This window comes from Rhinolophus sinicus, chromosome 5, assembly GCF_057876585.1.
Source record: "Rhinolophus sinicus isolate RSI-liver-muscle chromosome 5, RSI-T2T, whole genome shotgun sequence".
Taxonomy (NCBI): domain Eukaryota; kingdom Metazoa; phylum Chordata; class Mammalia; order Chiroptera; family Rhinolophidae; genus Rhinolophus; species Rhinolophus sinicus.
In genome coordinates, this window is record NC_142505.1 from 43,513,676 (window position 1) to 43,540,283 (window position 26,608).

A 26,608-nucleotide genomic window follows, 5' to 3' on the forward strand; every position below is an offset into this window, starting at 1 on the left:
TAGGACTAGAATTGCAGGGTCATACGATCTTACCCTCTTCACACTACACATTTCAGCTAGTTTTAGTCTCTGCTATTATTAAATAATTACATTATCAATAGCACCAATTTCTCTTCTATCAATTAAATGTCTCTGTTGAAAAGCCCTTTAATTTTATTATCACGAATCCTCACCTCAATCCTTTGACACGGGAATCATTATCCCTGTTGTACAAGTGAGAGAAATTGGGGCTCACAGAAGGAAGACAACTTGTCTATACTCAAACAGCTAACATGGGTGGAGCTGGGGCCACAACCCACATGTGTCTGTTTTCTGTGCCCTCTGTGCCTGATATCATGGCCTGGGCTGTACCCTGTCCCAAAGCTTTCGAAACGTGACTTGTCCTCTCCTTTCAGGCCTTTTCTGGAAGTTAGGCTGGCCTGAAATCCCAAGGGTGGGAGCTACACACTCACTCCCCGTGCTCTTTTCCCCAATTGGGGCTGAAAGCCAGGGGAGTGGCTTCCCCAGGAGCTGGAAATAAAATGGAGGGAGGCCTAGGCTGAGCAGGGAAGTATTGTAAGGAGGTTAGGAGGCTGTGAGGGGGAGGTAAGGAGTTTTTTGTTTTGGGGTGTTTGATTTTTTAGCTCCTGGAGAGCAGATGAGGTGGGGATTGGCAGAGTTTTGCTATGAATGGGGAGTGAGGCCAAAGCTAGCCGACTTGGGTCGTACAAAGTTGGGGAGAGGGCTTTCACAGACAAGGCTAGCCTGGGGAAACCACCTCACCCCCAAGTTTTTAGAAAGAAAGTGATTTTACCTGACTAGGGCAGGGGCTTTTCTTCCATGACCACTCCTTGAGACCTCTGTGCCAGGTTCTCTCTGCTTTCGGAGCTGGAATTAGAGAGAACATCTCAGAGCTAGGCACCCAGGGACTGGGGGGCTAAGGCAGAAATAGACACTTGGCTAGGAAACAGGAAGGGCAGGATGGAGGGGAAATTATGTGAGCCGTGTAAGAAGACTTTCCAATGAGTGGAAAGCAATGCAACTGGGGCTTCAAGGCTGCAAACATTTAGCCCTGGGCCAGAGAAAGGCCTTGCTGGTAGAAGGAACTGCCTGTGCAAAGGCTCGGAGCATGAACGAGCTGGAGCACAGAGGTTTAGGAGAGAAAATGGAGCCCAGGCCTATCAGCTAGAGCTGTGCTGTCCAGTATGGTTACTAGTAGCCATAAGCCACAATTACTATTTAAACTTAAATTAGTTAACATTAAATAAAATAAAAAATGCAGCTCCTCAGGCACACTAGTCACATTTCAAGTGCTCAATAGCTACGTGGGGCTAGAAGCTCCAGAGATGGAGAGAATAGATATAGAACGTCTATCATCGCAGAACAGCCCTTGGGTCTGTGGGAAGCCTCAGAAGGGTTTGGATTGCTCAAGGGCCCATGGGAGAGAGCTGGCTTACATTGCGCTGCCTGGCCTGTGAGGGCCTGACCAGTGAGGTCTCTGGACTATAGGTGAGGGAACAGTCCCCAGCAGTGTGAGGTGGTGTGACTCACCTTCTGCCAGCGTAAAGTGGACTCTGCCCCCAGGGACAGAAATTAACCAGGCTGGGCCTCTTCGTCCTGGACTCGGGATCCCCGATCAGTGTAACCAGAGCCGGGGTCAGAGAAACATGGAGTGAGTGGTCCTAGGGATGGCAGAGCAGCTGCTGAGTGGAGCTGAGCCTGGTCTCGGGAGGGTCTCCGGCTTGGTCACACTTAGTGTGCCTGGGGTTGTACAGGAGGGCTGGGGGAGGCGTATATGAGCTGAGAGGGGAGACCAGAGTGGAGGGTTGCTGGATGGGGTGGGATCGTACTGTGTCAAATGATGAGCGAAAGGGAACCCTCCTAGCCCATTATAATGAGCTGTTTCTGCTTCTTTCCCAGGTCCAACATAGTCCAGTTGGCGAGGATGGAATATGCCATGAAGTCCCTCAGCCTTCTCTACCCCAAATCCCTCTCCAGGTGAGGAGAGCTAAGGGTAGAAGGGAAGGGGACTACCTGTGAGCTGTAGAGCAGAGCTTCTCAAATTTCAGAGGGCACATAAGTCATCTGGGCATCTTGATAAAATGCAGATTCTGATTCAGGAGGTCTGGATTGGGACACAAGATTTTGCACTTCCACCAAGCCCTCAGGCGGTGTTCATGCTGGCTCTCACCCCCAGCCACCACCACACGTTGTGTAGGAAGAGGTAGACACTGGGTTTGGTGCTTTCATTCTTGATCTCATTTAAACTTCACCGCGACTTTGGGAAGTGGGGATTATTATACCGAATTAATAGATGGGAAAACTGAGGCACAGAGCGGGTGCTCTCAATCACCTAGCAAATGGGTAGTAGGGCCAGGATTTGAACTTAGGCCTGCCTGACTCCAAAACCCAGGTTCCCGGCACTGCTTCTCTGGTTCTGTATAATGTATATCGGAGAGCAAAATGCCGAACACTTCCCCACTTCCTCTCACTTGACAGGTGAGAAGAGTGAGGCAAGAAAGGAAAGTGGCATTGGGGGTATGTGGAGTGGGTCTTCTACCACCTTGTTCCTCCTCGTGGTCTGAGAACCAGCAGAGTCAATATCATATCATTTGGGAACTTACTAGACGTCTAGAATCTCAGACCTAGTGAATCAGAATCTGCATTTTACCAAGATCCCCAGAGGTCTTCTATGTCCATTCAAGTTTGAGACACACTGATCCAGCAAGCTTTTACATAAGACTATCTAGAGCAGGTTTAGTGGGGACTAGGGGGAGAGGAATACGATAAGCCCAGCTTACAGGGGTTGGGGAGTAAGTTACCCTGTTATGGGCAGCAGACAGCTCCTTTTGATACCTCCCACTGCCCTCAGGTATGTGGCAGTGAGTACCTCGGTGGTGACTCAGCAGCAGCTGTCAGAGCCCACCCCAGAGGCCCGCAGGGCCCGGCCCTGCAGAGTGAGCACCGCTGACAGGAGTGTGCGGAAGGGCATCTCGGCGCACAGTCTGGAGGACCTCCTTCACAAGGTTTGGGGCAGGCCTACCCTCTACACAGCACAACCCCTGGGACCTTGGCTAAGAGTTGGCCCTGAAAGCTGCCTCTGTCCTCCAGGTCATGAGCTGGGAGTTCAGCAGGGATGGAGTTCATGGCTTAGATGGCGAAAAGATTTTCTTTCTGATGCCAGCTCCAACGGGTGGGTAGAGCCAGCCTGGAGTGTTGTCCAATTGATTAGTGATGTCTGTTTGGTGACAGGAAGAGGGCAGTATATTGTCATCCTATACCCACATCAGGTCACTGGTATTTTCAGAGCATATTTTTATTTCTGAAAGGACCCTTAGGTCGCCTTTTCCAGTAATTCTTAAACTTGTAGAAGTGCCTGGAAGTTGGAGAAATGGGCAAGATTTTAGACATTCCCTTGCCTGTGTCCTCCCTTCAACCAGAGCAGTTCTCCTTCGATCTGTCCCCTACGTTGTTGGTCTTCCATGTAAGGCTTTGTTAGTAGCTGTGGAAGACATTCTTCAAACTATTGGTCAGGTAACCTTCCAGAGGAGGAAACTAAGGATACACAACTCTTGTAGATGGTAGTCATAGCAGGCAAGAATGACACCCTTCTCCATTTCCAGGCTCCCTCTCTACTTGGTTGGGGGTAACTTCTCCCACTGCCTGGCCCACAGCCACCTCTAATGGAGCTCAGTAACCTTCATGTGCTTCACTGCTCCATTAGATTACCAGCTCCAGGAGGTGGCACCCTGCTCATCTGCAAGCCCAGGTGCCTGGCACAGATCAAATGTTTGGGTTAGGCTTCCAATTACCAGTCTGTTTAACATATAGAAATTGTAGCTGACCTAACCCTTTATTCTAGGTTCCCCATTTCTCTGAATTAGGTCTATTCTTCCTGGGAGCCAATTTCTCCTCCCTTGTGAGGCTTCTGACGGTGCCAGACTACATTTCTTGTGCCTTGAATCAAAAGTGATCTTTCACTCTGAGTCTAGAATCCGTACTATTTTTCACATTGAGGTTTGGGGACCACTTCCTGCATGGCCTTGTTAACACATGGCTTCCCACATTTCACCTCCGAGACTGTTCAGGTCATCAGTGAGGCCCAGGGATTGTGATTTTTAGCAGGTTCCTCAGGAGATTATTACAGCTGAGTTTGGGAACCCCTAGTCAGAGTCCTAACTCCAGAGGATGCAAGGAGGAACAGCAAGGAGGGTCCAGCTTTCTAAGATGGACCACAGTCAGATGTGAATCTTCCAGAAAGAGCAGGGAGGAGGACATCAGTCTATCTAGCTGCCTTTTCCAAATTTGGCAACAGGAATAAAGGAGCATAGAGAGTGTAGGGGGAGAGGGTAAGGCAATACGGTTGGCAGTGAGCAGAGTATGTCCCTTATTGGACATGGCAGAGAACTGTTGGGTTTTATTTTAAAAGATAAGTAACAGTAAGCCACTGGAGGATATTTTTCAGAAAAACTAATTTTGAAACAATCTCAAACTAACAAAGGTTGCAAGAGCAGGACAAGGCTTCACTTGAATCACTTGTGTCTAAGTTGCCAACCGGATGCCTATCATTTTTGGATACTTCAGTGTATGTTTTCTTCAAACCAGACCTTCTCTGATATAACCACAATACAGCCATCAAAGTCAGGGAAAATAAATGGTACATGACTACCATTTAATCCTGAGACTCCATTCAAGTGTTGCCAATTGTCCCAATACTGTCCTTTGTAGCAAAAGGACCCAGGTCAGGATCAAGTGTTCTATTTAATTGTACATCACGTTAGTGTCCTGCAATCTGGAACAATTTCCCTGACTTCCCTCAATTTCTGACTTCCCTCAATTCCCCCCACTTTCATGGTTTGACTGTTGTGAAGATTATAAGCCAGTTGTTTTGTTTACTGTCCTTCAGTCTAGAAATGTCTAGTTACCTACAGTTTTGAGTTGTCACATTATTGTGTAACGTGGATGATTTGAATTAAGAAGGTCCAGTCAGGCTTCTCTGTGTAAAGTTAGTATTTTTCCCTTTGAGTTAATTATTTCTGGGGAGGTACTTTGTACTAAGTAAACATACCATTCTGCAGCTAACTTTCAATGTATTCACTTATATAAAAAAAGGACTCAAGCATTCCTATTTAAATGGGCTATAAGGATGGTAACAGATTATTTATTGATACTCAGATTGTCTCAGACTTAGCCAGTGGGACTCTCTTCAGTCCTACTTCTGCGTTGTGCTTTCTGATTTTCTGGCACAAGGTATTGCAGGTTTATCTTGTACTTTCCCCGCCCTAGCTCAGTTTTTCTAAGGAGATCTGCTTCATTTTATCAGGTTGGCGCAAACGTAATTGCAGTTTAAAAGGTTTTTAAAATAATTGCAAAACCCGCAATTACTTTTGCACCAACCTAATAGTAGAAAATGGTATTCAGAAACCAGGATCTGGGAGTTAGGTGTGTTCATTGCTATTGGTATGTTGCTGATCACGGGCCTTTATTAAAGGATTTTAAACAGAAAAATATGTTCTCTTGTGAATCCAAGTAAGAAAAGTAGAGAGAATTCTGTTACTCCACGGTAACTAATGGTGTGGCTGTGGACGTCCTGGGCTATCCTTATACGCATATAACTTACTTAAGTGAGGTTCTGTAGTACGTAATGTGACTTTTCATTCTGTGACATGTTGTGGGTCTCTTTCCATTTTTAATTACTATAGTATAAAATTTAGTAAATGAACATTGTGGTCCACATACTCTTGAAGGTGACTTATAGCATTTTTTACTTAAATTAAAGTTTATTGGGGTGACGCTGTTTAGTAAAGTTACATAGGTTTCAGGTGTACAGTTCTGTAATACATCATCTGTACATTACATTGTGTGTTCACCATCCAGAGGCAGTTCTCCTTCCATCACCATATATTTGATCAACTTACAGCATTTCTTGTAATCATAACCTTGAGGTAGTTACTATTATTCCCATTTTTTAGAGGCAGAGGCCAAGTTCACTGGGATTTAATTAAACCCAGGCCATCATCTCATACACTTTTTTTTTTTTTAAAGATTTTATTGGGGAAGGGGAACAGGACTTTATTGGGGAACAGTGTGTACTTCCAGGCCTTTTTTCCAAGTCAAATTGCTGTCCTTTCAATCTCAGTTGTGGAGGGCGCAGCTCAGCTCCAGGTCCAGTTGCCGTTTCTAGTTACAGTGGGTGCTGCCCACCATCCCTTGTGGGACTGGAGGAATCAAACTGGCAACCTTGTGGTTGAGAGCCCATGCTCCAACCAACTGAGCCATCCGGGAGGCAATTCAGCTCAAGGTGCCCTGTTCAATCTTAGTTGCAGGGGGCACTGCACACCATCTCTTGTGGGACTCGGGGAGTTGAACTGGCAACCTTGTGGTTGAGATTCCACTGGCCCATGTGGGAATCGAACCGGCAGCCTTCGGAGTTAGGAGCATGGAGCTCTAACTGCCTGAGCCTCCAGGCTCGCCCCATCTCATATGCTTTTGCATTTAATTATTGTGAAGGCTCTAAGACTGTACTTGCCTCAACTTTTTAGATGATGAAACTAGTTCAGAGAAATGAGATAACTTGATTAAGTTCAGAACAATGAAGTAGGGAAGCTAAAGTTCAAACCTAGGTCTGTTTATCTCTAGGGTTCACTATCCAAAGCACTAGCTACTAGTTACCTGTGGTTACTGAACTCTTGAAATGTGTCTAGTTGAAATTGAGATGTGCTTAAGTATAAAGTACATATAAGGTTTTGAAGACTTAATATGAAAAAATGTAAAATCTTATAGAGTTTTATTTTGATTATATATTTTTAGATCGAATTAAATATATTACAAGTAATTTCACCTGTTTTGATTTTAATGGGACTATTAGAAATTTTAAATTATATATGTGTGAGAAAGAGCATCTGTGAAAACCTGACAGCTAATATCCTACTGGAATTCTGAAAGCTTTCCCCTTAAGATAAGGGATAAGATAAAGATGTCTGCTCTTGCCACTTCTATTCAACATTGTACTGGAGGTTCTAGCCAGGGTGAGTTGGCAAGAAAATAAAACAAAAGGCATCCTGATTGGAAAGGAAGTAAAACTATATATATCTGCAGATGACATGATCTTGTATATTAAAAACCCTAAGGAGTACACACACACACACACACACACACACACACTTAAAGCTAATAAATGAGTTCAGCAAGGTTGTAAGACATAAGATCAGTCTATAAAAATCAATTTTATTTCCATACACTGGCAATAAACAATATGAAAATGAAATTAAGAAAATAATTCCATTTATAATAGCATCAATAAGAATAAAATATTTAAGAATAAATTTAACAGACATGTAAGACTTACAGGTTTAAAATTAACATTGCTGAAATAAATTAAATCGAACACCTAAAAAAGACCTAAATAATGAAAAGACAAGTGAGTGTGCTCAGGGATTGGAAAACTTAATATTGTTAAGATGGTAATATTCTCCAACTTGATCTGCAGATTCAATGCAATCACCATGAAAATTGACAAGCTGATTCTAAAATTTGTATAGAAATACAATGGACCCAGGAGAGCCAAAACAAAGTTGGAGGACTCACACAATCCTGATTTCAAAACTCACTACAAAGCTACAGTCAGTAATCAAGACTGTTATATTGCCGTAAGGGTAGACACACTGTATTAGCTAACTAAGGCTGCCATAAACAAAGTACCACAGACTGGTACTTAACAGCAGAAATTTATTTTTGCTCAAATCTGGAGGCTAGATCAAGGTGTTTTCAGGTTTGGTTTTTTTCTGAGACCTCTCCCTGTGGCTTGGAGATGGCCATCTTCATGTTCACATGGTTTTCCCTCTGTGTGTTTCTTTGCCCTAATCTCCCCTTCTTATAAGGACACCACTCGTATTGGATTGAGGCCCACCCTAATGACCTAATTTTAACTTAATTACCTCTTTAAAGATCCTATCTCCAAATACAATAACATTCTGAAGTACTGGAGCTTAGGACTACAACATATAAATTTGGTGGGGGAGGGATATAATTCAGTCCATTATACATACAAATCAATGGAATAGAATTGAAAGTCTAGAAATAAACCCATGTTTCAATCATCCATTGATTTTCAACAGGGTGCCAAGACTATTCAATGGAGAAAGAATAGTCTTTTCAACAAATGGTGGTGAGACAATGGGATATCCACATGCAAAAGAATGAAGTTGGATTTCTACATTACATTATGTACAAAATTAAGTCAAAATGGATTGAAGAGCTAAATGTAGTGCTAAAACTATAAAACACTTAGAAGAAAACATAGGTAAATGTTAGTGATTTTGGTTTCTTAGATATGGCACCAAAGCACAAGCAACCAAAGGGAAAAAGCCAGACTTCATCAACACTAAAAACTTTTGTGCATCAATAGACACTCTCAAAAAAAAAAAAAAAGAAAAGAAAGAAAAAATGAAAAGGCACCCCACAGAATGAGAGAAAATATGAAAATATTTACAAATCACATATCTGATAAGGGTCTACTATCAAGGATATATAAGGAACTCTTATAACTCAACAATAAAAAGGCAACCCAATTAAAAATGGACAAAGGATTTGAATGGCTATTTCTCTAAAAAAGATATACAAATGGCTAAGAACACATGAAAATATATTCAACATCATTAGTCATTAGAGAAATGCAAATCAGAATCACTTCATACCCACTAGACTGGCTTAAAAAATAAAAGACAGACGATAACAAATCTGATGAGGTTGCAGAGAAATTGGAATCTTCATAAATTGCTGGTGGGAATATAAAATGATGCAGCTGCTTTGGAAACAGTTCCTCACGAAGTTAAATATGAAGTTAATTGTACGACTCAGCAGTGTCACTACTAGATATATACTCAGGAAAATTAAAAATATATCTTTACCCAAAAATTTGTACATGAATGTTCATAACAGCATTATTCATGATACTCACAAATGGAAATAACCAAAAGTCTATCAATTGATAAATCAATTAAAAATGTGGTTTATCTGTATAGTAGAATATTAAGCCATGAAAAGGAATGAATCATGCTACAACATGGCTGAACCTTGAAAACATATTAAGTAAAACAAGGCAGTCTAAAAAGATGACATAGTATATGATTCCATTTATATGAAATGTCCAGAATAGGCAAATCCATAGAGACAGAAAGCAGAGTAGAGGTTGCCATGGGTTGGAATGGAGAGTGCCTGCTAATGGGTACTGGGTTTCTTTTGGGGTGATGAAATTAGATAGTGATGGTGGTTACTTAATTTTGTGAATATACTGAAAAACAATGAATTGTATCTTTTAAAAGGGTGAGTTTTATGACATGAATTATATCTCAATAGAAAATTATATATGTAACTCCCATTATAGATATATATTTAAAAAAAATTTTTTAGTGGGGAATGCTGGGGAATAGTGTGTTTTTCCAGGGCCCATCAGCTCCAAGTCAAGTTGTTGTCCTTCAATCTAGTTGTGGAGGGCACAGCTCACTGGCGCATGTGAGAATCGAACCAGCAACCCTGTTGCTAAGAGCTCGTGCTCTAGCCAACTGAGCCATTCAGCTGCCCCCCATTATGTTTTTATTAGACAACACTGTTCTAGAACATTAACCACGACCCCAGGTACCAAGGGGTATCACAACATAGAGTCTTTGGATGGTGATACCACAGCAAAAGCCTGGGTTCCAGTCCCATCCCACACACCCTGGCCCACTTGTTCTTTCCCTGACAGCTGAGGTGATATGATACGGGTCTTCCCATACCAGCTCTGTGGCTGCATGGGGATGGCAGAAGCATCACTAACTTTATTCCCCAGGTCCAGTACACCCTGATGCTGGCAGACAAGCCATTCTTCCTGGTGCTGGAGGAAGACGGCACGACTGTAGAAACAGAAGAGTATTTCCAAACCCTGGCAGACAACACAGTGTTCATGATTCTCCAAAAGGGGCAGAAATGGAAGCCCCCATCAGAGCAGGTAAGGTACCACCTGTCGAGGGAGAAGAGTGGGAGCCTGGGAGAAGTCTCTGAGGGGTGCCAACCACATGGTTGTCTTGGTGCAGGGCACTAGGTCCCAACTCTCCCTCTCCCGTAAACCTGCCAAGAAGATTGATGTGGCCCGTGTGACCTTCGACTTGTACAAGGTGAACCCACAGGATTTCATTGGCTGCCTGAATGTAAAGGCGACCCTCTATGGCACATACTCGCTTTCCTACAATCTGCACTGCTACGGGGCCAAGCGCATCATGAAGTAAGTGAATTGGGATTGGCTGGGGACAGGTGGGTACGCAGCAATGGGAGAGCCCCTCTCTGCTGCCATGGACCTCAGCCTTCTAGTGCCTGGAGGGGTATTAATGCTGACACAGCATGACAGTTAGCATTTGTCTAGAACTTATGGCTGAACTAGTGCTTGAGCTTTCACTAGTGTGTGCCAAAGGAGTACATACACTCCTCCAGGTAGAACAGGTATAGATTTAGTTTTCCTAATTACCTTCCGCTAAAACAAATTCTTTTTTCACTTAAAATAGTAAGTTTCCTTAAGTAATCTTCTAATCAACTATTTAAAAATGAACATGTGTCAAAGATTTTATTAAACTCATTAATGAGAGAACCAGCAAGAAGTCACAATCAGTTCAAAGGAGAATTCAAAATCCCACCTGTATAAGGTCCATCAAGAATGATGAAAATTGGGGCAGCCGGATGGCTCAGCCGGTTAGAGCGGGAGCTCTTAACACTAAGGTCACTGGTTCGATGCCGACATGTACCATTGAGAAGCAACAGCTTGAGCTTGGAGCTAGGCCACTGGTGGATTGAAAAACAAGAACTTGACATCCTGGAAAAATACACTGTTCCTCAATATTCCCCAATAAAAATAAATAAATAAATAAATAAATAAATAATGAAATAAACAGCAAATAGAAAAAAATTAAATGAAAAACAAAGAATGCTGAAGTAAATTTATAAATACAAAATTGGATTTTTCCATGGTGGTGAGAGGGATGAAATAATTGTCCTTCCATAGGATAGAATTACTTTGCATGTCTATGGACAATTAGTCATTGTATTGTCTAATGAACTTTAAAAACGTTTTACTTTACATTTGAAAGTCTAATCAAGTATCATAGGAAGCATGGAAATATATTAACTTGTAAGACGAGTACTGTTACGGTAGTGTTTCCTAAATTCAGCTGCTCCAGTGGTGCTCTAGAAAATTCTTACCCCATTAGATGGATGTAACCACTGAGGCAGAGGCCATCCAATTAGTCCAGAGCCACAAAGCTAGGGAGTAGCAGAGCATGACCTCTTGCCAGTTTCTTCTGACAGATTCTATTCCTCTCCAATTGCTTCATTTAGTATTTACTGAGAACCCACTGTGTGCCTGTCCCTATGCTGCAAGCTGAAGAATAAGGTGTCAGAACAAGCTCTACGAAGGCAAGAATTTCTGTTGCCACCAGTACCTTGATGAATGCTGGCATAAAGCAGTAATTCAATTCGTAGAATGAATGAAGACATACATATGATCCTTGTTTTCAGGGGGCTTCTGAGAAATCCTGCTCAGGGTACCCAGAGTTCTGCGAGGGCCTATGTAGCTACAGCATATCAGACTTTCTTGGCTTTCTGAGTTTATTCTCTTGCACACCCAATCTGCAGATGAGGAAGCTGAGGCTGCATGGTTCTGCTTGCCAGAGGCGACACTCAATAACAGGCTTGAGCCTGGTTCTGTGGCTAGAAGTTCCATTTTCCTCTTATATCATGCCCTCTCTTGTTCCGGGCTTGCTGCCAGTAGTTTGCGGATTTCAAAATCTAGAGCAAGAAGTTTCAGTCCATTTAGGGGACGTGGGACTCTCGGACCTAAACACTGGAGACATCTTGGTACAAAAAAAAAAAAAAAAAAAATATTGCAAGCTGGAGTCAGTGTAGTGAGTTAGTGGTGTTGGCTAGTTGTTTTTCTTAAACTGTGCTAAAATATACATCGCATGACAGTTACCATTTTAACCACTTTTAGGTGTACAATTCAGTGACATTCACAGTGTTGTGTAATCGTCACCACTATCCATTTCTGGAACTTTTTCACATCCCAAACTGAAACTGTCCCCATTAAACACTAACTCTTCACTCTCCCTCCCCCCAGCCCCTGGTAACCTCTGTTCTGCTTTCTGTCTCTGCTAATTTGCCTATTCCAGGGACTTCATACAAGTGGAATCATACAAGACTTGTCCTGTGTCTGGCTTATGTCACTTAGCATAACGTTTTCAAGTTTCATCCATGTTGTAGCATGTGTCAGAATTTCATTCCTATTTATGTCTGGACAACTGTTTTAAGCCTCAGTTCTCTAATTTGAGAAATGGGTATACTTCTCGAGTGTAATCTTTTCGTTTTTAAAATATTTTCATGTGTAGATGTTTATGGTTCTAATTGTCTTTCTGCTCCTCTCCACCTCAACCATAACTTATGGAATGAAGGTTAATAGAAGACAAATTTGAATATCAGCCAGGAAGTATTAATTTTCCTTTTGTTTTCCCCTACCTGACCCCCCTTAGGACTAGACACCCCTAGTAACTCTCATCTATCTCTTTTAAACATTCGGGTAAGGACTTAGTTAAAGAAGTCAAGCATTCAACCAGTTACTCCTGACCCCATCTTTCCCCGTGTTAAGTGTTCTATGTTATTTCAACCTCTTAACCCTGTGTGGGATCAAAATGGTATCTTCATGCCCAGGACTCTGAAAAATTAGCTTGACTACAAATGACTTGGAAAGGCCTCAGAGTCTAGAACCGACACTGGGCAGAGTTACGATCTTCATGTTATGTAGACCAGTCTGGTTGGTCCAAAGTAATATTACAAAAATAAAAGGCCTTGTTAAATGAGCTTGAATTTGGCGTGAGAAAATAGAGAGGTTGTGGATATCTCAGTTAAGGTACAGTTGCAGGTAATGCCTGTAGCCCCTTTCCCATTTGCTGAAGGAAGGCAACCTCTGTTCCTGTTTGCACATCACTCTACAAATGACGAAATTAAAAAGGGAGCATGGGGAAGGAAGTACTTAGGGGATGCAGGCAAGGGTTTTCTTTGTGTTTTGACTCTACCCCCTTCTCATTCCACCCAGGGAAGCTCTTCGCTGGGCCCTCTTCAGCATGCAGGCCACAGGACACGTTCTGCTTGGCACCTCCTGTTACATGCAGCAGCTCCTGGATGCCACAGAGGGAGGACAGCCACCCAAGGCCAAGGTCCCATCCCTCATGCCAACCTGTCTGAAGATACTGCAATGAAGGCCCAAGTCCTCAGAGGGTTTCCCCAGCCGAGGACTAGACTGGGGACCCCATGCACAGCTTGTAGCACCCAAAAGCCTGGCAGAGAGGTTCTTGCCTCCCCACACCTCCCTTACCCCCACAGGACCGTGAATGTGGAAGCAGGGGGAATGGCTGGAAACCTGGGGTGGGCTGGCCAAAGGGTACTGAGGCTTCTTGGCCTGGCCCAGCTCCTTCCTGCCCAAGGTAGCTTAGCTGACCAAGACTGGTCACAAGCAGGCTAGGCATGAAGTCTGCCCTCAGACGCCTGTCTTCACTTGCTATACTTTCATTACACTTCCTACCTCCTGGCTCTTATCCCTAATACTCCTGAATAATAAGGCTCACTAATGTATTATATGAGAGAGTTCATAATAAATGAGTTATGCTGATAAATCTTCTCTGCCTGTGTTCTTTGGGAATGAGGGTGGGGTTCTATCTGGAAGGTTGGAAAAGTCCAAGGGAAGAGACGAATCTATTGTCAAATCATTCTCTAAAATGTGGCGTTACAGGAAACAGCACTTCTGCCAAAAAAAAAATTTTCAGTTGATTCTGGAACTAATGTCTGCTTAATCAAAGACTTGAGCAAACCATTTAATCCATAAAATAAATAACGATTTCCAAAATAAATTTGCCTATCAGAAGGGCTTTGATTGGCAGGGTGGGATTAAGGCACTCTTCTAATTTCTCATTGTTGCATTTTATTACAACTTTTAAGTGTTTAGGTGGGAATGTACTAACCAAGGTGTAAACCAGCTCTCCAGCAATGTCTTCCCTAGCTTGCTAGACAGTTCAGAACTTTCAATCTTAGGATTTCAAAACAGCTGTTAGCCACCACAAAGAATATTAATTTCTCATCAGTGTGAGTTTCAATAGAGAGCAACTCAAACAAGACAAGCATGAAAGCTAGGTTTGTAGGTGATTGTGCTTTAATCTGTGACTCAGATTTTAAAATGTGTCATTTCTGACCTTTACCATGAAGCCCATTTGGGTTTATTAAAAACAAAAACAAAGGCTTGTGTTACCAAAGGTAGAGCTGGAGAGTTATTGCAGGCAGTGGACCCAGACCCTGCAGCCATTTATGGGAGGAGCTGCCAGAGCTAGCAGAACACTTTCTATTCTGGGCTTTCCTGCTTTTGCAGTTATGGCTGGAGCCCTGGTTCAGTGCCATCCTGTCTCTATGGGCTGGGCCTTCTGACATGGAGGCACGATGACCAGAAGCTATTCCTGGTCAACCCTTGCTGAGGCTGTGGCCTACCTGCTCCTCCTATAAAGTTAATCATACACTGAGTTGGCTGGGGTGGCAGAAGCTTGGAATTTGTCACCACAACTCCTCCTCCTGAGATTCAGAGTTTCACAAGTGCGTTGAGTGACCAGCTCTTGGCACTGAGCCCTTCCAGCCCAGGAAAAATTAGTTCTTGCTTTTCTTCGAGGAGCTCGGAGGCAAACGGAGTCACAATGGGCAGTGAACAGGAAAGGGCAGCCTTTGATGAGGCTGTGGTGTGTGGAAAACTCCAAAGAGCAAGGGAGCTCAAGCCTCAGCAGGGCCAGGGGCCAGTACAAGTTGGGGACTGGCCCCTCCTGGAGCCAAGCACCGCCAGTGGAGGAGAGGTGTGCTGCAGTTAAGGCAGGCTGTGTGCCAGCCCCGCGGCCTTAGTCTTTCCATCTGGCTCAAAGCTGCTGCTTATGAATGCACAGGAGACCTTCCAGAAAAGAGATTCTAAAATACCATGGGGCCTTGTGACAAAGCACAGTAATGTCCGAGCCTGAGCTCAAAACAAGATAAAAACACTTGTAGTCTTGCCAAATATCTTGCCAGTCTTGTCTATACAGAGGGTGCCAAGAAAATGTATACACATTTTAAGAAAGGAAAAAAACGTATGAAAATGTAATACTATATACCGATAACAAAAGATGAATACAAGTCATGTGTATACATTTTTTGGCAACCCCGGTACTTATGCATTATCTATTTAAAAATTGATTATTTAAATATTTGAATTCAAAACAAGTTTCTTGGGCCGGCCCAGTGGCTCAGGCAGTTAGAGCTCCATGCTTCTAACTCCAAAGGCTGCCGGTTCGATTCCCATATGGGCCAGTGGGCTCTCAACCACAGGTTGCCGGTTCAACTCCTCGAGTACCACAAGGGATGGTGGGCTGTGCCCCCTGCAACTAGAAAACAGCAACTGGACCTGGAGCTGAGCTGTGCCCTCCACAACTAAGATTGAAAGGACAACAACTTGACTTGGAAAAAAGTCCTGGAAGTACACACTGTTCCCCAATAAAGTCCTGTTCCCCTTCCCCAATAAAATCTTTAAAAAAAGAAAACACAAAAAAACAACAAAAAAAAGCAAGTTTCTTGAGGTATAGCTTACATACGATAAAATTTACCCTTTTAAAGTATATAATTCAATTAAATTTTGGCAAATCGATACATTTATATAACCACTACTTCCAGCATGCCAACGGCTCCCTTTCTAGTCAATCCCCATCCTCCCACACATCTCAAGCCCTTGGTAACCACTGACTATTTCCTGCCAATATAGTTTGCCTTTTCTAAAATGTCATTTTAAATAGAATCACCCAATCTTTTAAAAAATTTAGTTCTACCCATTTTTATTTTAAAACACTTTTATTATTTAAAATTTTTTATGAATCTTACAGTCTTTTATATCTGGCTTAGATTTTTAAACTAGGGGTGTGTGTGTGTGTGTGTGTGTGTGTGTGTGTGTGTAGAAGAAATAGATCAATGAGATAAAAAACTTAAGCAGTTTCAAAGGGTAAAAATAATTGTTACTTATCTTCTCACATCTGATTCCTTCTCCAGAAGCAACCACCATCTCATTTTTTGTCCTAGAAATGCAGGAGTACATAAATATAATATATATATAAATCACACACACACATATGCAATCATGCACCCCTTAACGACGAGGATTTTTCTGAGAAATGCATTGTTAGGCAATTTTGTTGTTGTCCAAGCATTATAGGATGCACTTACCCAAACTTAGGTGGTATAGCCTACCGCACATCTTGGCTATATGGTATAGCCTATTGCTCCTAGGCTACAATACAAGCCTGTCTAGCATGTTACTGCATGAAACAACTTGAGATTAAGCACAAGAGAAAATGATGCAATCAAGAGAGGTGGTAAGCACGAGGTATGTGAGGCTGCTGCTGGTATAATATGGCATACTATTTTACAGCAAAGTATTTTTTATAAGCAGAAAGAGTATACTCTAAAATAACAATAAAAAGTATAGTATAGTAAATACATAAACCAGTTAAATAGTTATTTATTATCATCAACTATTATGCACTGTGCATAATTGTATGTGCTGTACTTTTATGCAACTGGCAGCACAGGTTTGTTTACACTAGCATAGCCACAAATGCGTGAGTAATGCATTGTGCTATGACATTGTGACAGCTATGATGTCACTAGGTGATAGGAATTTTTCAGCTCCGTTATAATCTTATGGGACCACCATCATGTATGTGGTCTAGAGTTGCCCGAAATGTCATTACACGGCACATGACTGTATGTATACAGTATATGCATATTCTAATCACACTGCCCTCCACTTTGCTTTTTTTTTTTTTTAATTTTAAGTGTGTTTTTCCAGGACCCATCAGCTCCAAGTCAAGTAGTTGTATCAATCTGGGCGCAGCTCACAGTGGACCATGTGGAGATCGAACCGGCAACCCTGTTGTTCAGAGCACTGTGCTCTAACCAACTGAGCTAACCGGCTGCCCTCCACTTTGCTTTTTTGACTTAATATATTCTGGAGATTGATTCATATTAGCACATATAGACCTACACATTCCATAATGGCTGCATGGTAGGTATGTGCTACAATTGACTTAGCCACGCTTCTGTTGATGGATTTAGGTTAATTTGAAGTCTTTTGCTAATGCAAACAATGAATTGAAAGTTACAGTGCTCTTAGTAAACAAAATAATACAAAGAATGCATGTAATTTCTCTATAGTTGTAATTACAGGATAGAATCCATTTTGTTCTTTGCTTTTTTTTTTACTTAGCTCATTTCTCCTGTTGTTCCCTCCCTCTGCCTCCTAGTGAATTTCTATTAGTTCTTCACAACCTGTCAATCACAACCCATGCTGGGACACCTTTTCTGACTTCACCTTCTCTGTCTCCTCTCTTCTCTCTCTCAGCCTTTTCCCAGGGTTTAGCAAGGTGCGTCGTGATGCTGTGATCTGAACTGTGTCCACTTGGTTTAATTTCTTGTGCGTAGGGCCTAGGTCTTGTTGATCTGTATTTCCAGCTCACAAATGCCAGGGCCTGGCATAGAGTTAGCATTAAAAAAAATGTTGAGGGCCGGCCCAGTGGCTCAGGCGGTTAGAGCTCCATGCTCCTAACTCTAAAGGCTGCCGGTTCAATTCCCACATGGGCCAGTGGGCTTTCAACCATAAGGTTGCCAGTTCAATTCCTCAAGTCCTGCAAGGGATGGTGGGCTGCGCCCCCTACAACTAGCAACAGCAACTGGACCTAGAGCTGAGCTGCGCCCTCCTCAACTAAGACTGAAAGGACAGCAACTTGACTTGGAAAAAAGACCTGGAAGTACACACTGTTCCCGAATAAAGTCCTGTTCCCCTTCCCCAATAAAATCTTTAAAAACAAACAAACAAACAAACAAACACCACGAATCTTAGTTTCTCACTCAAGTGTGCAAAAAAAAAAAAAAAAAATCACACACAAAAAATGTTGAATGTATTAATTTCCCCTATAGAGCTAGCTAATCACAGGACAACTTATGTTTCCAGTTTTGAGATTTGTTTTATTTGTGCTTTGATAAATAATGCTATAGTGAATCTTTTATCTTTTTCTACATCTGGCCTTTTACTCTTTTTGGATTATGCACCAGGCTGTTCTTACACGCAGGGTTACTGGACCAAAGGGTATGGATGTTCCCCCCCCCAATTTTCTTGGTCACATTGTGCACAATAGTGTTTTTTTTGGTCAGAAAGCTCCTAAGAATTGAAATGGTAATCAGAAAACCTTAACCTCTCGTCTCGGTTTTGTCTCGGTCCTAAGACAGGTCCCCTGACCCTGAGAAATTCCTTCTTTGCCCTGTGCCTCAGATTCCCCAAAAACATAGGAACGAATTTCATTCCTGGGCGAAGCCACGGCTCTGCCACGGCTTTGCCTGCTCACGGCTCTCAAGCCCCACCTTCTCGCTATTCCGATTGACAGTCAATCTGACCAATGAGAGAGCTGTGGGCGAGTTGGGGTAGGGAGGGGGTGCAGACACATGCGCACTGTCCTGGCTCGGAAGATGGGTGGCTGCCGTGTTTTGGGCCGCGTCTTGGGTAGCTGGCGACGAAGGCCAGAGATCCATGCAGCTCGGAAGGCCGCAGGCTTTGGCACCGAAGCCCGGTGATTACACCGCCCCCCCCACTTCGTGTGGGCGGAATGGTGGGGCTGGGGGAAGATGTGTGCGGGATCTGGAGTTAGGAAGATAGGAGTTCTAATTCTGGCTTTGCTCTGTGACCTTACACTAGTCTCTTGGCCTCTCCCAGCCTCGGTTTTCTCATCTGTAAAATGGTACCAATCAAACCTGAATTTTCGGAGAGCTCAGCCCAGGCTTTCTGAGGCATTTGTTAAGATTTGGGAAGAGGTGTGTGGCAATAAGAATGGGCAGCACCTCTGGAAATGAATGATTCCCCTGTTGCTTACCTCATCTTTCCCAGGCATCAGCAGCAACCCCGAGGCTCCAGCAAACGGTCGAGGCCCTTGGAGAACCAGCCCTTCCCAGGGCTGTTGCAGCCAGAGAACCTCAGTCGGGAGCAGTTGATTGATGTACTGAGGGCATCTGTGTTGGACCAGAAAGGTGAGGGTGAGAGGGACGGCTGCACAGAGACGCAGGAGAGTAGCCTGCCTCTCCAAGCCTTCCAGGGGGCTGTTTGGGCTCCCTACTAAAGCCTTTGGGGTCAAATCCTGGTTTTGCTTCCCATTAGTGGCATGAACTGGGACGAGCCACATCCTCTCTCTGAGCCTCAGCATGATGAGGATAGGGGTGTGGGGTGGGAGGGTGTAAAGAACTAGAGACTGAACACAGTAGGCACTCCCCAATGGGAATTGCTCTAATAAATTGCTTATTGATGGACAAAACACTGTTTTTGGAGTCAGATGTGGGCTCTGTAATCAGCTTGCTTTGTGGCTTTAGGAAGAAGACAATTTCTCTGTGCCTCAGTCTTTATTCAGTGATTTATTCATTTTCTCAGCTATTTATTGAGCATAGGCTATGTTCCAAGGACTGTTCTAGACACAGCCATAGAGTGCTGAACAAGATAAATACGGTTCCTGCTCTCAGGGAACTGACATTTTCGTGGAAGAAATGGATTAAACAGGAAATAAAGAACAAGGTACTTACTAGTGGTCAGTGCTGTGAACGAAAGAGGGTGTTATGACGGTGAAGAACGGTAGGAGCAAGGCAGACATTAGATTGTGGGTTTAGGCCTCTGTGGTTGAGCTAAGATGAGATGAAGAAGCCAGACATCTGAAAATCTGGGACAGAGAAAACATCAAGTGCAAAGACCCGGAGGTGACAGTGAGCTTAGCATATGCAAGGGACAGAAAGAAGTTGAGGTTAGGGTGTGGTTATCATGTCTGAGAGTTGTAGTGGGGCCACATGACAAGATGAATTGAGAAAGTGCTTTGTAAACTCCAGCTGCTGCTTTTGCTGTTAGTGATGTTCGTGTAACATATGTTTCAGGACCACTAGTGACGCTGAACAAGCCACAGGGTCTGCCAGTGACGGGTAAGGGCAGGGGAAGGAGATGCACTGAAAGGGGGTTTGATGTCTCTGAGGGAGGGAATAATGAAGAGAAGGGGGTGGTGGGGTAACATTACCTCTGGGAGCAATTTGTATTTGACCTTTTTTTCCCTCCCAGGAAAACCAGGAGAGCTGACATTGCTCTCAGTGCTGCCAGAGCTGAGCCAGTCCCTGGGGCTTTGGGAGAAGGAGCTCCAGGTTGTCCGAGCATCTGGGAAGTAAGTGGTGGGGATGATAGGAAGACAGGCATCCATCTGTGTGGTTGGGGAGCAGTTGCTTGAAAGGAAGCCGAGATATTTTCCACAGCTGGCTTGGGCTCATAGAAATAGGAAAGAAAGTAAAGGAGGGAGCAGACAGATCTATGTTCAAATCCTCAAGTACGAGCTGTGATCTTAGCCAAAGCATGAAACCTCACTGAGCCTCAGTTCCATTACTTATAAGATACAGCTACTAACCCCTATGCTGTGTATATAGTCACTTCTCCAAGCCCGCACTCATGGCAGGCATTGGGAGTTGATCCATGATGTTCTTTCCTCTAACAGCCATCACTTAGAGATGGTACTTGAGATGAAATATTTCTGCAATTTCACAACTCATGGGTTTGTTTGTGGGGAATTTAATTATTTAAGAGCTAATATATATGAAATTACTAGGATAGTGCCTGGCACATGGTCGACTCTGAGAAATTGATAGTAATTGTTGTGATGTTTGGCTCTGAGCTCCCTGGGGGCCAGGGTAAAATGAGAAACACATTGAGCTACATAGCCCTGTTACAAAACCCAGGAAGCTTCACTTGTTTCTCGGAAGGAGGTATGGGTTATACTCTGGTGTTACTGTTTGGCATTAAGCAGGTCAGTGTTCCTCTCTTTTTTGTGGTAAGCCCAAAGGACTTTAACTTTTGTCATTTGTCTCCTTCCTCCAGGGAGACCTCTGGGCTTGTACTCCTCTCCAGTTGTCCCCAAACAGCAAGCCGCCTCCAGAAGTTTTTCACCTACTCACAGAGAGCCCAGAGACCCATAGCCACCTACTGGTAAGTGGTGCTGGAGGCAGCATGGCAGTGGGGAGGTCCCAACAAGCTACTGTGACCTCCTCCTGCCTCTTCCGTAGGGCTGTCACTGATGGGATCCCAGTTCCTTCTGAGGGGAAGATCCAAGCCGCTCTGAAACTGGAACACATTGAAGGTGTCGATCTTGTGAGTCAGGATCTGGGTGGGGAAGGGGAGGAAACTCTGACATATTACCCCTACAGAGGAGTCAAGGGTACAGACTGGGGGTGGCTGGCTCTTCTGTCCCCTAAAACAGGCAAGTGAGCGCTGCCTATACTATGGCCCTAACCTGAGCCTGTTGGGAGCAAGGAGGGTTTGGGTGTAGCTCCCAGGTATGTGTGAATTCTTGGAGGCTGACATCACAGGTAGTTCCAGTGAAGTCCCCATCCCGAAAGGACATCCTGGAAGGTGTCAAGAGGACCCTCAGCTACTACCGTGTGGTGGCCACAGGCTCTGGCTGTGCCCTGGTGCAGCTGCAGCCATTGACAGGTGGGTCTGAAGCCCCATCCAGACTTTAGAGCTGTATTTGGCTGGGGGAGGCAAGGGGCTGGGAGGAAGGTGATGGGTTAGCGGCAGCCTGAGTAGCGTTTGATGGACCCCAAGGGTGTATGTGACGAGGCCCAGCTGGAGGAGGCAGCGCTTCTGCTGTCAGTCTGATGGTCATTCCTTTGTAGCTCATCTACTTACTTTCTTAGTCATTGATCTCAGGATCTTCTCTTTGTCTTTGGTGTTCTGTAGTATCACTATGATTAATCTGTGTGTGTTTCGTTTTATTTATGTTGCTTAGGATTCACTGTGCTTCCTGAATCTGAAGATTAATATTTCATCAAGTCTGGAAAGTTCTCTCTTCAAATGTTGCACCTCTTTCATTCTCTCTGTTCTCTTCCTTTTGAATACCTAGTAGATATGTCTGACTTTCCCATTGTCCTCACTGTCTCTTAACTTTCCTTTCCTATTTTTCATTTCTTTATCTCTGCTGCATTCTGGGCAATTTCTTTAGCTCCACCAGTTGAATAATTTTCTCTTCAGTTGGATCTAATCTGCCAATTTAACCTATCCATTGACTATTTTTCACTTCCACAAGTTCTGTTTGGTTCTTTCACAAATACAAATTGCCTTTAAAAAAATATGGCATGCTTTTCTTCTCATATTATTAGTTCATTTTTGTCTTTAATCATTTAAAACATACTTATTTGTATTTCTATAATTCCATGGTCTGAAATTCTGGAGGGTTTAATCCTATTGTGTTTCCCCGACTCAAACTTGGTGAGTTGTTTCCTTATTGCTCTGTGATTCACCATTGTGAATTCAGGTTAGGCTCAGCCTTTATTTGTGGAAATCCTTTATTGCTTCCTTGGGGCCTTTAGGAGAGGTTCTGCCTTTGCTTCTGCCAAATGCCTTAGAGCTATCACTGCTCAGGACCTCTCTAAATACTAGTGTCTCAGTTGGAAGTTCAGAGATCACTCAAGTAGTAGTAGAGCTCCAAACTTGTGTGAGAGCAGGCTCATGGTTGTGAATTCTCAGGGGAAAAACTTTCATTCCCCTCATCTGGTCCTAAGGTGAACATCTGCCTTCTGGCTGGCTGGCTTTTTTGCTGGTTCACCCTTATTCCTGGCTTCTAGGGTAGCTACTCAAAACCAAGCCCCCTGGATAGTAAGATTGGCAGCACAACTAGAATAGAAACATTGGTTCTCACATGCTCTGGATTTGTTTCCCTTTTTGTGTTTGGTCATGGGGACCTTACTTCCCTGTGTGCCCAGCTGTGCATTTAAAAGGATGATTGTTATACTTTTCCAATGTTTCTAGGTAGTTTCTAGCAAGAGGGCTTTTAGATTATCCAGTCTACCATATTGCCAGGCATGGAGGCAGAGGAATAGATCCTGGGTTTGAATCCCAGTTTATGGAGGTGGGCAAGTCATTTCTTTTTAAGCTTTGGTTTTTCTCTCTGTAGAATGGAAATGATGGTACGACCCATCTTACAGGGCTGTCATGAGGATTAAAGGTTTACATATGTGAAACATTTTGTACCATGTCTAGCACATTACCCTCCTCCCCGCCGTTTTCTATAGCTTCAACAATAAATGCAGGGTTGCCTCTCTTCATGAGTGTATCCCACAGGCCTGGTGGATGGACAGGATTGTCCCAACTTGGTCATGCGTCCTGCTCTGGAGGCAGGGACAGTAGCATCCACTTCACTAAAACCACCTGATCTGAGAAGGGGGTGAGGTTTCCTCAGAGGAAAGGGGGAGACACAGTACCTGGTGGGACAGAAAGAGCAGCTGCTCACTGTTTGTCCTGTCTCCCAGCGTTCCCCAGTCAGCTACAGGTACACATGGTACTACAGCTCTGCCCCGTGCTCGGGGACCACAAGTATTCCGCCCGCGTGAGCACAGTCCTGGGCCAGCGCTTCCTGCTGCCCGCTGAGAGCACCACGTCCCAAAGACAGGTACCTGAGCCCACCTGCCTTCTGCAGCTGGGGGTGGGCTGGGGGACCGGGGTGGGCAGCATCTCTGGACATTGGCTATGCAGCTTGGGACTGGGAGGCAGTCCTCTCGGCTTCCAAGGCTATCTGTGGCCCTGTCTTGCTGTGTGGCCTTGAACAAATGACAACCCCTCTCTTGGGCCTCATTCTGCCCGTCTGTTCAATACAGGAGTTGAACTGGCTGATTTCTAAAGGCCCTGCTAAGTCTGTCGTTGAATGTTTGGTATAAGGGGTAAAAGAGGTTGTGTATATTAGGGTAACTCTATCTGCTCTAACAGAGTAGCCCCAAAGTTCCAGAGTCTTCACACCTTAATTTCCCTCCATGTTAAGTCCAATTAATGGGATGGGGTAGAGGTGGACTTTGCTCCCAGCAGCCCCTCACCGACCCAGGCTGTTGCTAATCAGCCAGCAGATAAGGGGGTACAGTGCAGGTTCATGCAGGAGGTTTTCATGGGCCAGGTCTGGAAGCAGCATACGTACGTACTTGCACGCCCATTCCGTTGGCCAGAACTCAGTCACATGGCCTCATCAAACTGCAAGAGGGGCTAGGAAGAGTAGTTTAGCTGTATGCCTAGGCAGAAACTGATTTGGTGAACCCCTAGCCAGTCTCTGCCATCGTGTGAGGGTACGTGTGTGTATGAGTGTACATGTGTATGCGTGTACATGTAGAAAGGAAATAACTACGGATGTGGAGGGAAGGAGGAAAGTACTTGCCTCACTCCTGTTTTGGTTAGAGCTGGTTGACAGTCACCTGGCTGAATGCTGACATGCCTCTCCCACTCCAGGTCTTGGATGAAGCCCTAATCAGACGCCTCCACCTGACACCCTCACAGGCTGCCCAGCTGCCCTTGCACCTCCATCTGCATTGTCTCCACCTCCCAGGAGCCAGGCCCAGGGACACCCCCAGCGAGCTTTTGGCACCCTTGCCCCCTTACTTCTCCAGGACCCTGCAGTACCTGGGGCTCCACCAACAATAGTCTTCCTTCTGTTCCATTTCCACTGGAAAGCAGTGAGTGCTGGGGGACCGCAGGCCGAGGAGAATGTGTTCAACATGCAGGAAGGCCATGGTGTAAAACCCTGGGCTCTATGGTCAGATCAACCTAAGATCAAATCCTGGCTAGGCCACTTGCTGTGTGGCATCAGACAAATAACTTCACCTCTCTGGACTCGAGATAATAAAAATACCTAACTCATAGTATGGGTTTGAGGATTTGCTGAGGAAGTAAATGTTTTGTCATGCACCATGCTTCCTGCTGAGTTCAATGAGTAGTCTTTTATTGGGCTGTTTCTGCCCCAATTCTAGCTGGGAAAAAAATATTAGATTTTTTTAAATTGTGGTAAAATACACCTAGCAAGATTTCCCATCTTAACCATTTTTAAGTGTACAGTTCAGTGGTATTATGTACATTCATAATGTTGTACAATCATCTCACCATCTATCTCCAGAACTCTTCATCTTGCAGAACTGAAACTCTGTAACCATTAAACAGTAAGTCCCCATTCCCTCTCCCCCCAGCCCCTAGTAGTCACTATTCTCCTTTGTCTCTATGAATTTGACTACTCTAGGGAATCTTGTGTAAGTGAAGATGTGAGATTTACTTTAAAAAATTGAGAAATATATTAAACATACAGGGTACATAAAACATTTGTGATTTAAAGAATTATAAGGTGATATCCATATGACCATCACTCAGGGCATGAAATAGAAACATGCTCTCCTTTCTTGTAGAGCAGCAGTTCTCAACCTGGGCCCCACATTAGGACCCCTCTCAGGAAGCTTTAAAAAATTCCCATGATGCTACACCCCAAAGATACTGGTTTAATTGGTCTGGAGTGGAGACCCCTAGCATCAGTCTCTTTCAAAAGCTCCCAAAGGGGTTCTGTTGTTTAGTCTAGGTTGGAACCACTGCTCTGAGAGAAAATTCTTTCCTTGTCTTATAAGTTTTACCCCCTATGTATGCATCTCTAAATGATGATATATTCCATTTTGCCCAAAGTTTCATTTCCGAAGTTTCTGTAAATGGAATCATGCTGTATATATTCTTTCGTTTGGCTCTCCACACTGAGAAGTGCATCTGTGTTGTATGGCATGCAGTTTGAATTGCAGTACTTGAATATACCACAGTTTATCCATTCTGTTAATGGACAGTTAGGTCGTTCGGCTGTTACCGCAATGCTGCTGTGAACCTGCTCGTAAGCATTTCCCAGTTATGCAAGAATTTCTGGATCAGAGTATATGTATCTTCATTTGACTAGTGGATTAGTCTTCTAGGGCTGTCATAGCAAATCATGCTGAGTGACTTGAAACACTAGTGATTTGTTTCTCTCACAGTTCTGGAGGCCAGAAGCCTGAAATCCTGGTGACAGACGTGGCTGTGCTCTCCAAGGTTCTGGAGACCCCTTCCTGGCCTCTTTCAGCTTTTGGTGGCTCCAAGCGTTCCTTGGCCTGTGGTTGCATCACACCAGACTCTGCCTCATCTTCACACGGCCTTCTCCTGGTGTTTGTGTCTTCTCTTCTGCCTCTCATAAAGACACTTGTCATTGGATTTAGGGCCCACCTGGATAATCCACTCATCTCAAGGTCTTTACAAAATGTAATTACATCTACAAGGACCCTTTTTCCAAATAAAGTCATTCTCAGGTTCCAGGTAGGAACCTATCTTGGTGGGGCGGGGGGGGGGGGGGGGAGGCACCATTCAACAACCCATTACAACTAGGAAATACCAAACTTTTTCAGATGGGTATGGCTTATTGGATATTTCCTTTTTAGGCGACCTTGGTGCCTTGATGAGGAAGGGACAGACCCACTCGTGGAGAAAGGCTGGGGTTTAGGCAAGGTCCACCCTTCCCTCTATGTCTCATTGTAAATCTTGTGCCCATTAGATGTCATTCTGCTGTCAGCCCCCCTCCTCCTCTGGTCTTGGGGACTGGGGGGACTCCCAGTGGTTGGCCGTTCTGGCAGTGTGTCCCAGCCTCCGGCCCACTGCCCTGTGGTCTTGGACAAGCCA

At 44.2% G+C, this 26,608-nt stretch overlaps 2 protein-coding genes across 5 annotated transcripts; both read left to right on the forward strand.

Moving 5' to 3' along the window:
* Positions 1-536: 536 nt before the first annotated feature.
* On the forward strand, positions 537-13,670 carry CIDEC (cell death inducing DFFA like effector c). 3 transcript variants are annotated; one of them, XM_019748259.3, is made up of 6 exons: positions 537-585; positions 1,900-1,977; positions 2,852-3,005; positions 9,809-9,967; positions 10,053-10,240; positions 13,094-13,670. In XM_019748259.3, the coding sequence occupies exons 2-6, from the start codon at positions 1,925-1,927 to the stop codon at positions 13,254-13,256; spliced, it is 717 nt and encodes a 238-aa protein (XP_019603818.3). In that variant the 5' UTR covers positions 537-585; positions 1,900-1,924; the 3' UTR covers positions 13,257-13,670. The 3 variants fall into 3 exon arrangements, with proteins under 3 accessions (XP_019603818.3, XP_019603817.3, XP_074169113.1); XM_019748258.3 differs by lacking the exon at positions 537-585 and adding an exon at positions 1,533-1,651; XM_074313012.2 differs by lacking the exons at positions 537-585; positions 2,852-3,005 and having other exon boundaries at positions 13,094-13,392.
* Positions 13,671-18,540: 4,870 nt separating this feature from the next.
* On the forward strand, positions 18,541-26,247 carry RPUSD3 (RNA pseudouridine synthase D3). Of its 2 annotated transcripts, XM_019748255.3 has the most exons (10): positions 18,541-18,674; positions 18,989-19,128; positions 20,014-20,058; positions 20,192-20,291; positions 20,996-21,103; positions 21,181-21,265; positions 21,484-21,607; positions 23,425-23,564; positions 24,386-24,609; positions 25,933-26,247. In XM_019748255.3, the coding sequence occupies exons 1-9, from the start codon at positions 18,550-18,552 to the stop codon at positions 24,575-24,577; spliced, it is 1,059 nt and encodes a 352-aa protein (XP_019603814.3). In that variant the 5' UTR covers positions 18,541-18,549; the 3' UTR covers positions 24,578-24,609; positions 25,933-26,247. The 2 variants fall into 2 exon arrangements, with proteins under 2 accessions (XP_019603814.3, XP_019603813.3); XM_019748254.3 differs by lacking the exon at positions 25,933-26,247 and having other exon boundaries at positions 24,386-24,846.
* Positions 26,248-26,608: the final 361 nt, after the last annotated feature.

Excerpts from the sequence above, each read along its gene's own strand:
- CIDEC (XM_019748258.3), top strand. Across the intron at positions 3,006-9,808 it reads TGGAGGACCTCCTTCACAAG|GTCCAGTACACCCTGATGCT; the intron begins GTTTGGGGCAGG and ends TTTATTCCCCAG. Across the intron at positions 9,968-10,052 it reads GGAAGCCCCCATCAGAGCAG|GGCACTAGGTCCCAACTCTC; the intron begins GTAAGGTACCAC and ends GTCTTGGTGCAG.
- RPUSD3 (XM_019748255.3), top strand. The coding sequence starts at position 18,550 with ATGCGCACTGTCCTGGCTCGGAAGATGGGTGGCTGCCGTGTTTTGGGC. Across the intron at positions 19,129-20,013 it reads ATCTGTGTTGGACCAGAAAG|GACCACTAGTGACGCTGAAC; the intron begins GTGAGGGTGAGA and ends CATATGTTTCAG. Across the intron at positions 20,292-20,995 it reads GTTGTCCGAGCATCTGGGAA|GGAGACCTCTGGGCTTGTAC; the intron begins GTAAGTGGTGGG and ends TCCTTCCTCCAG.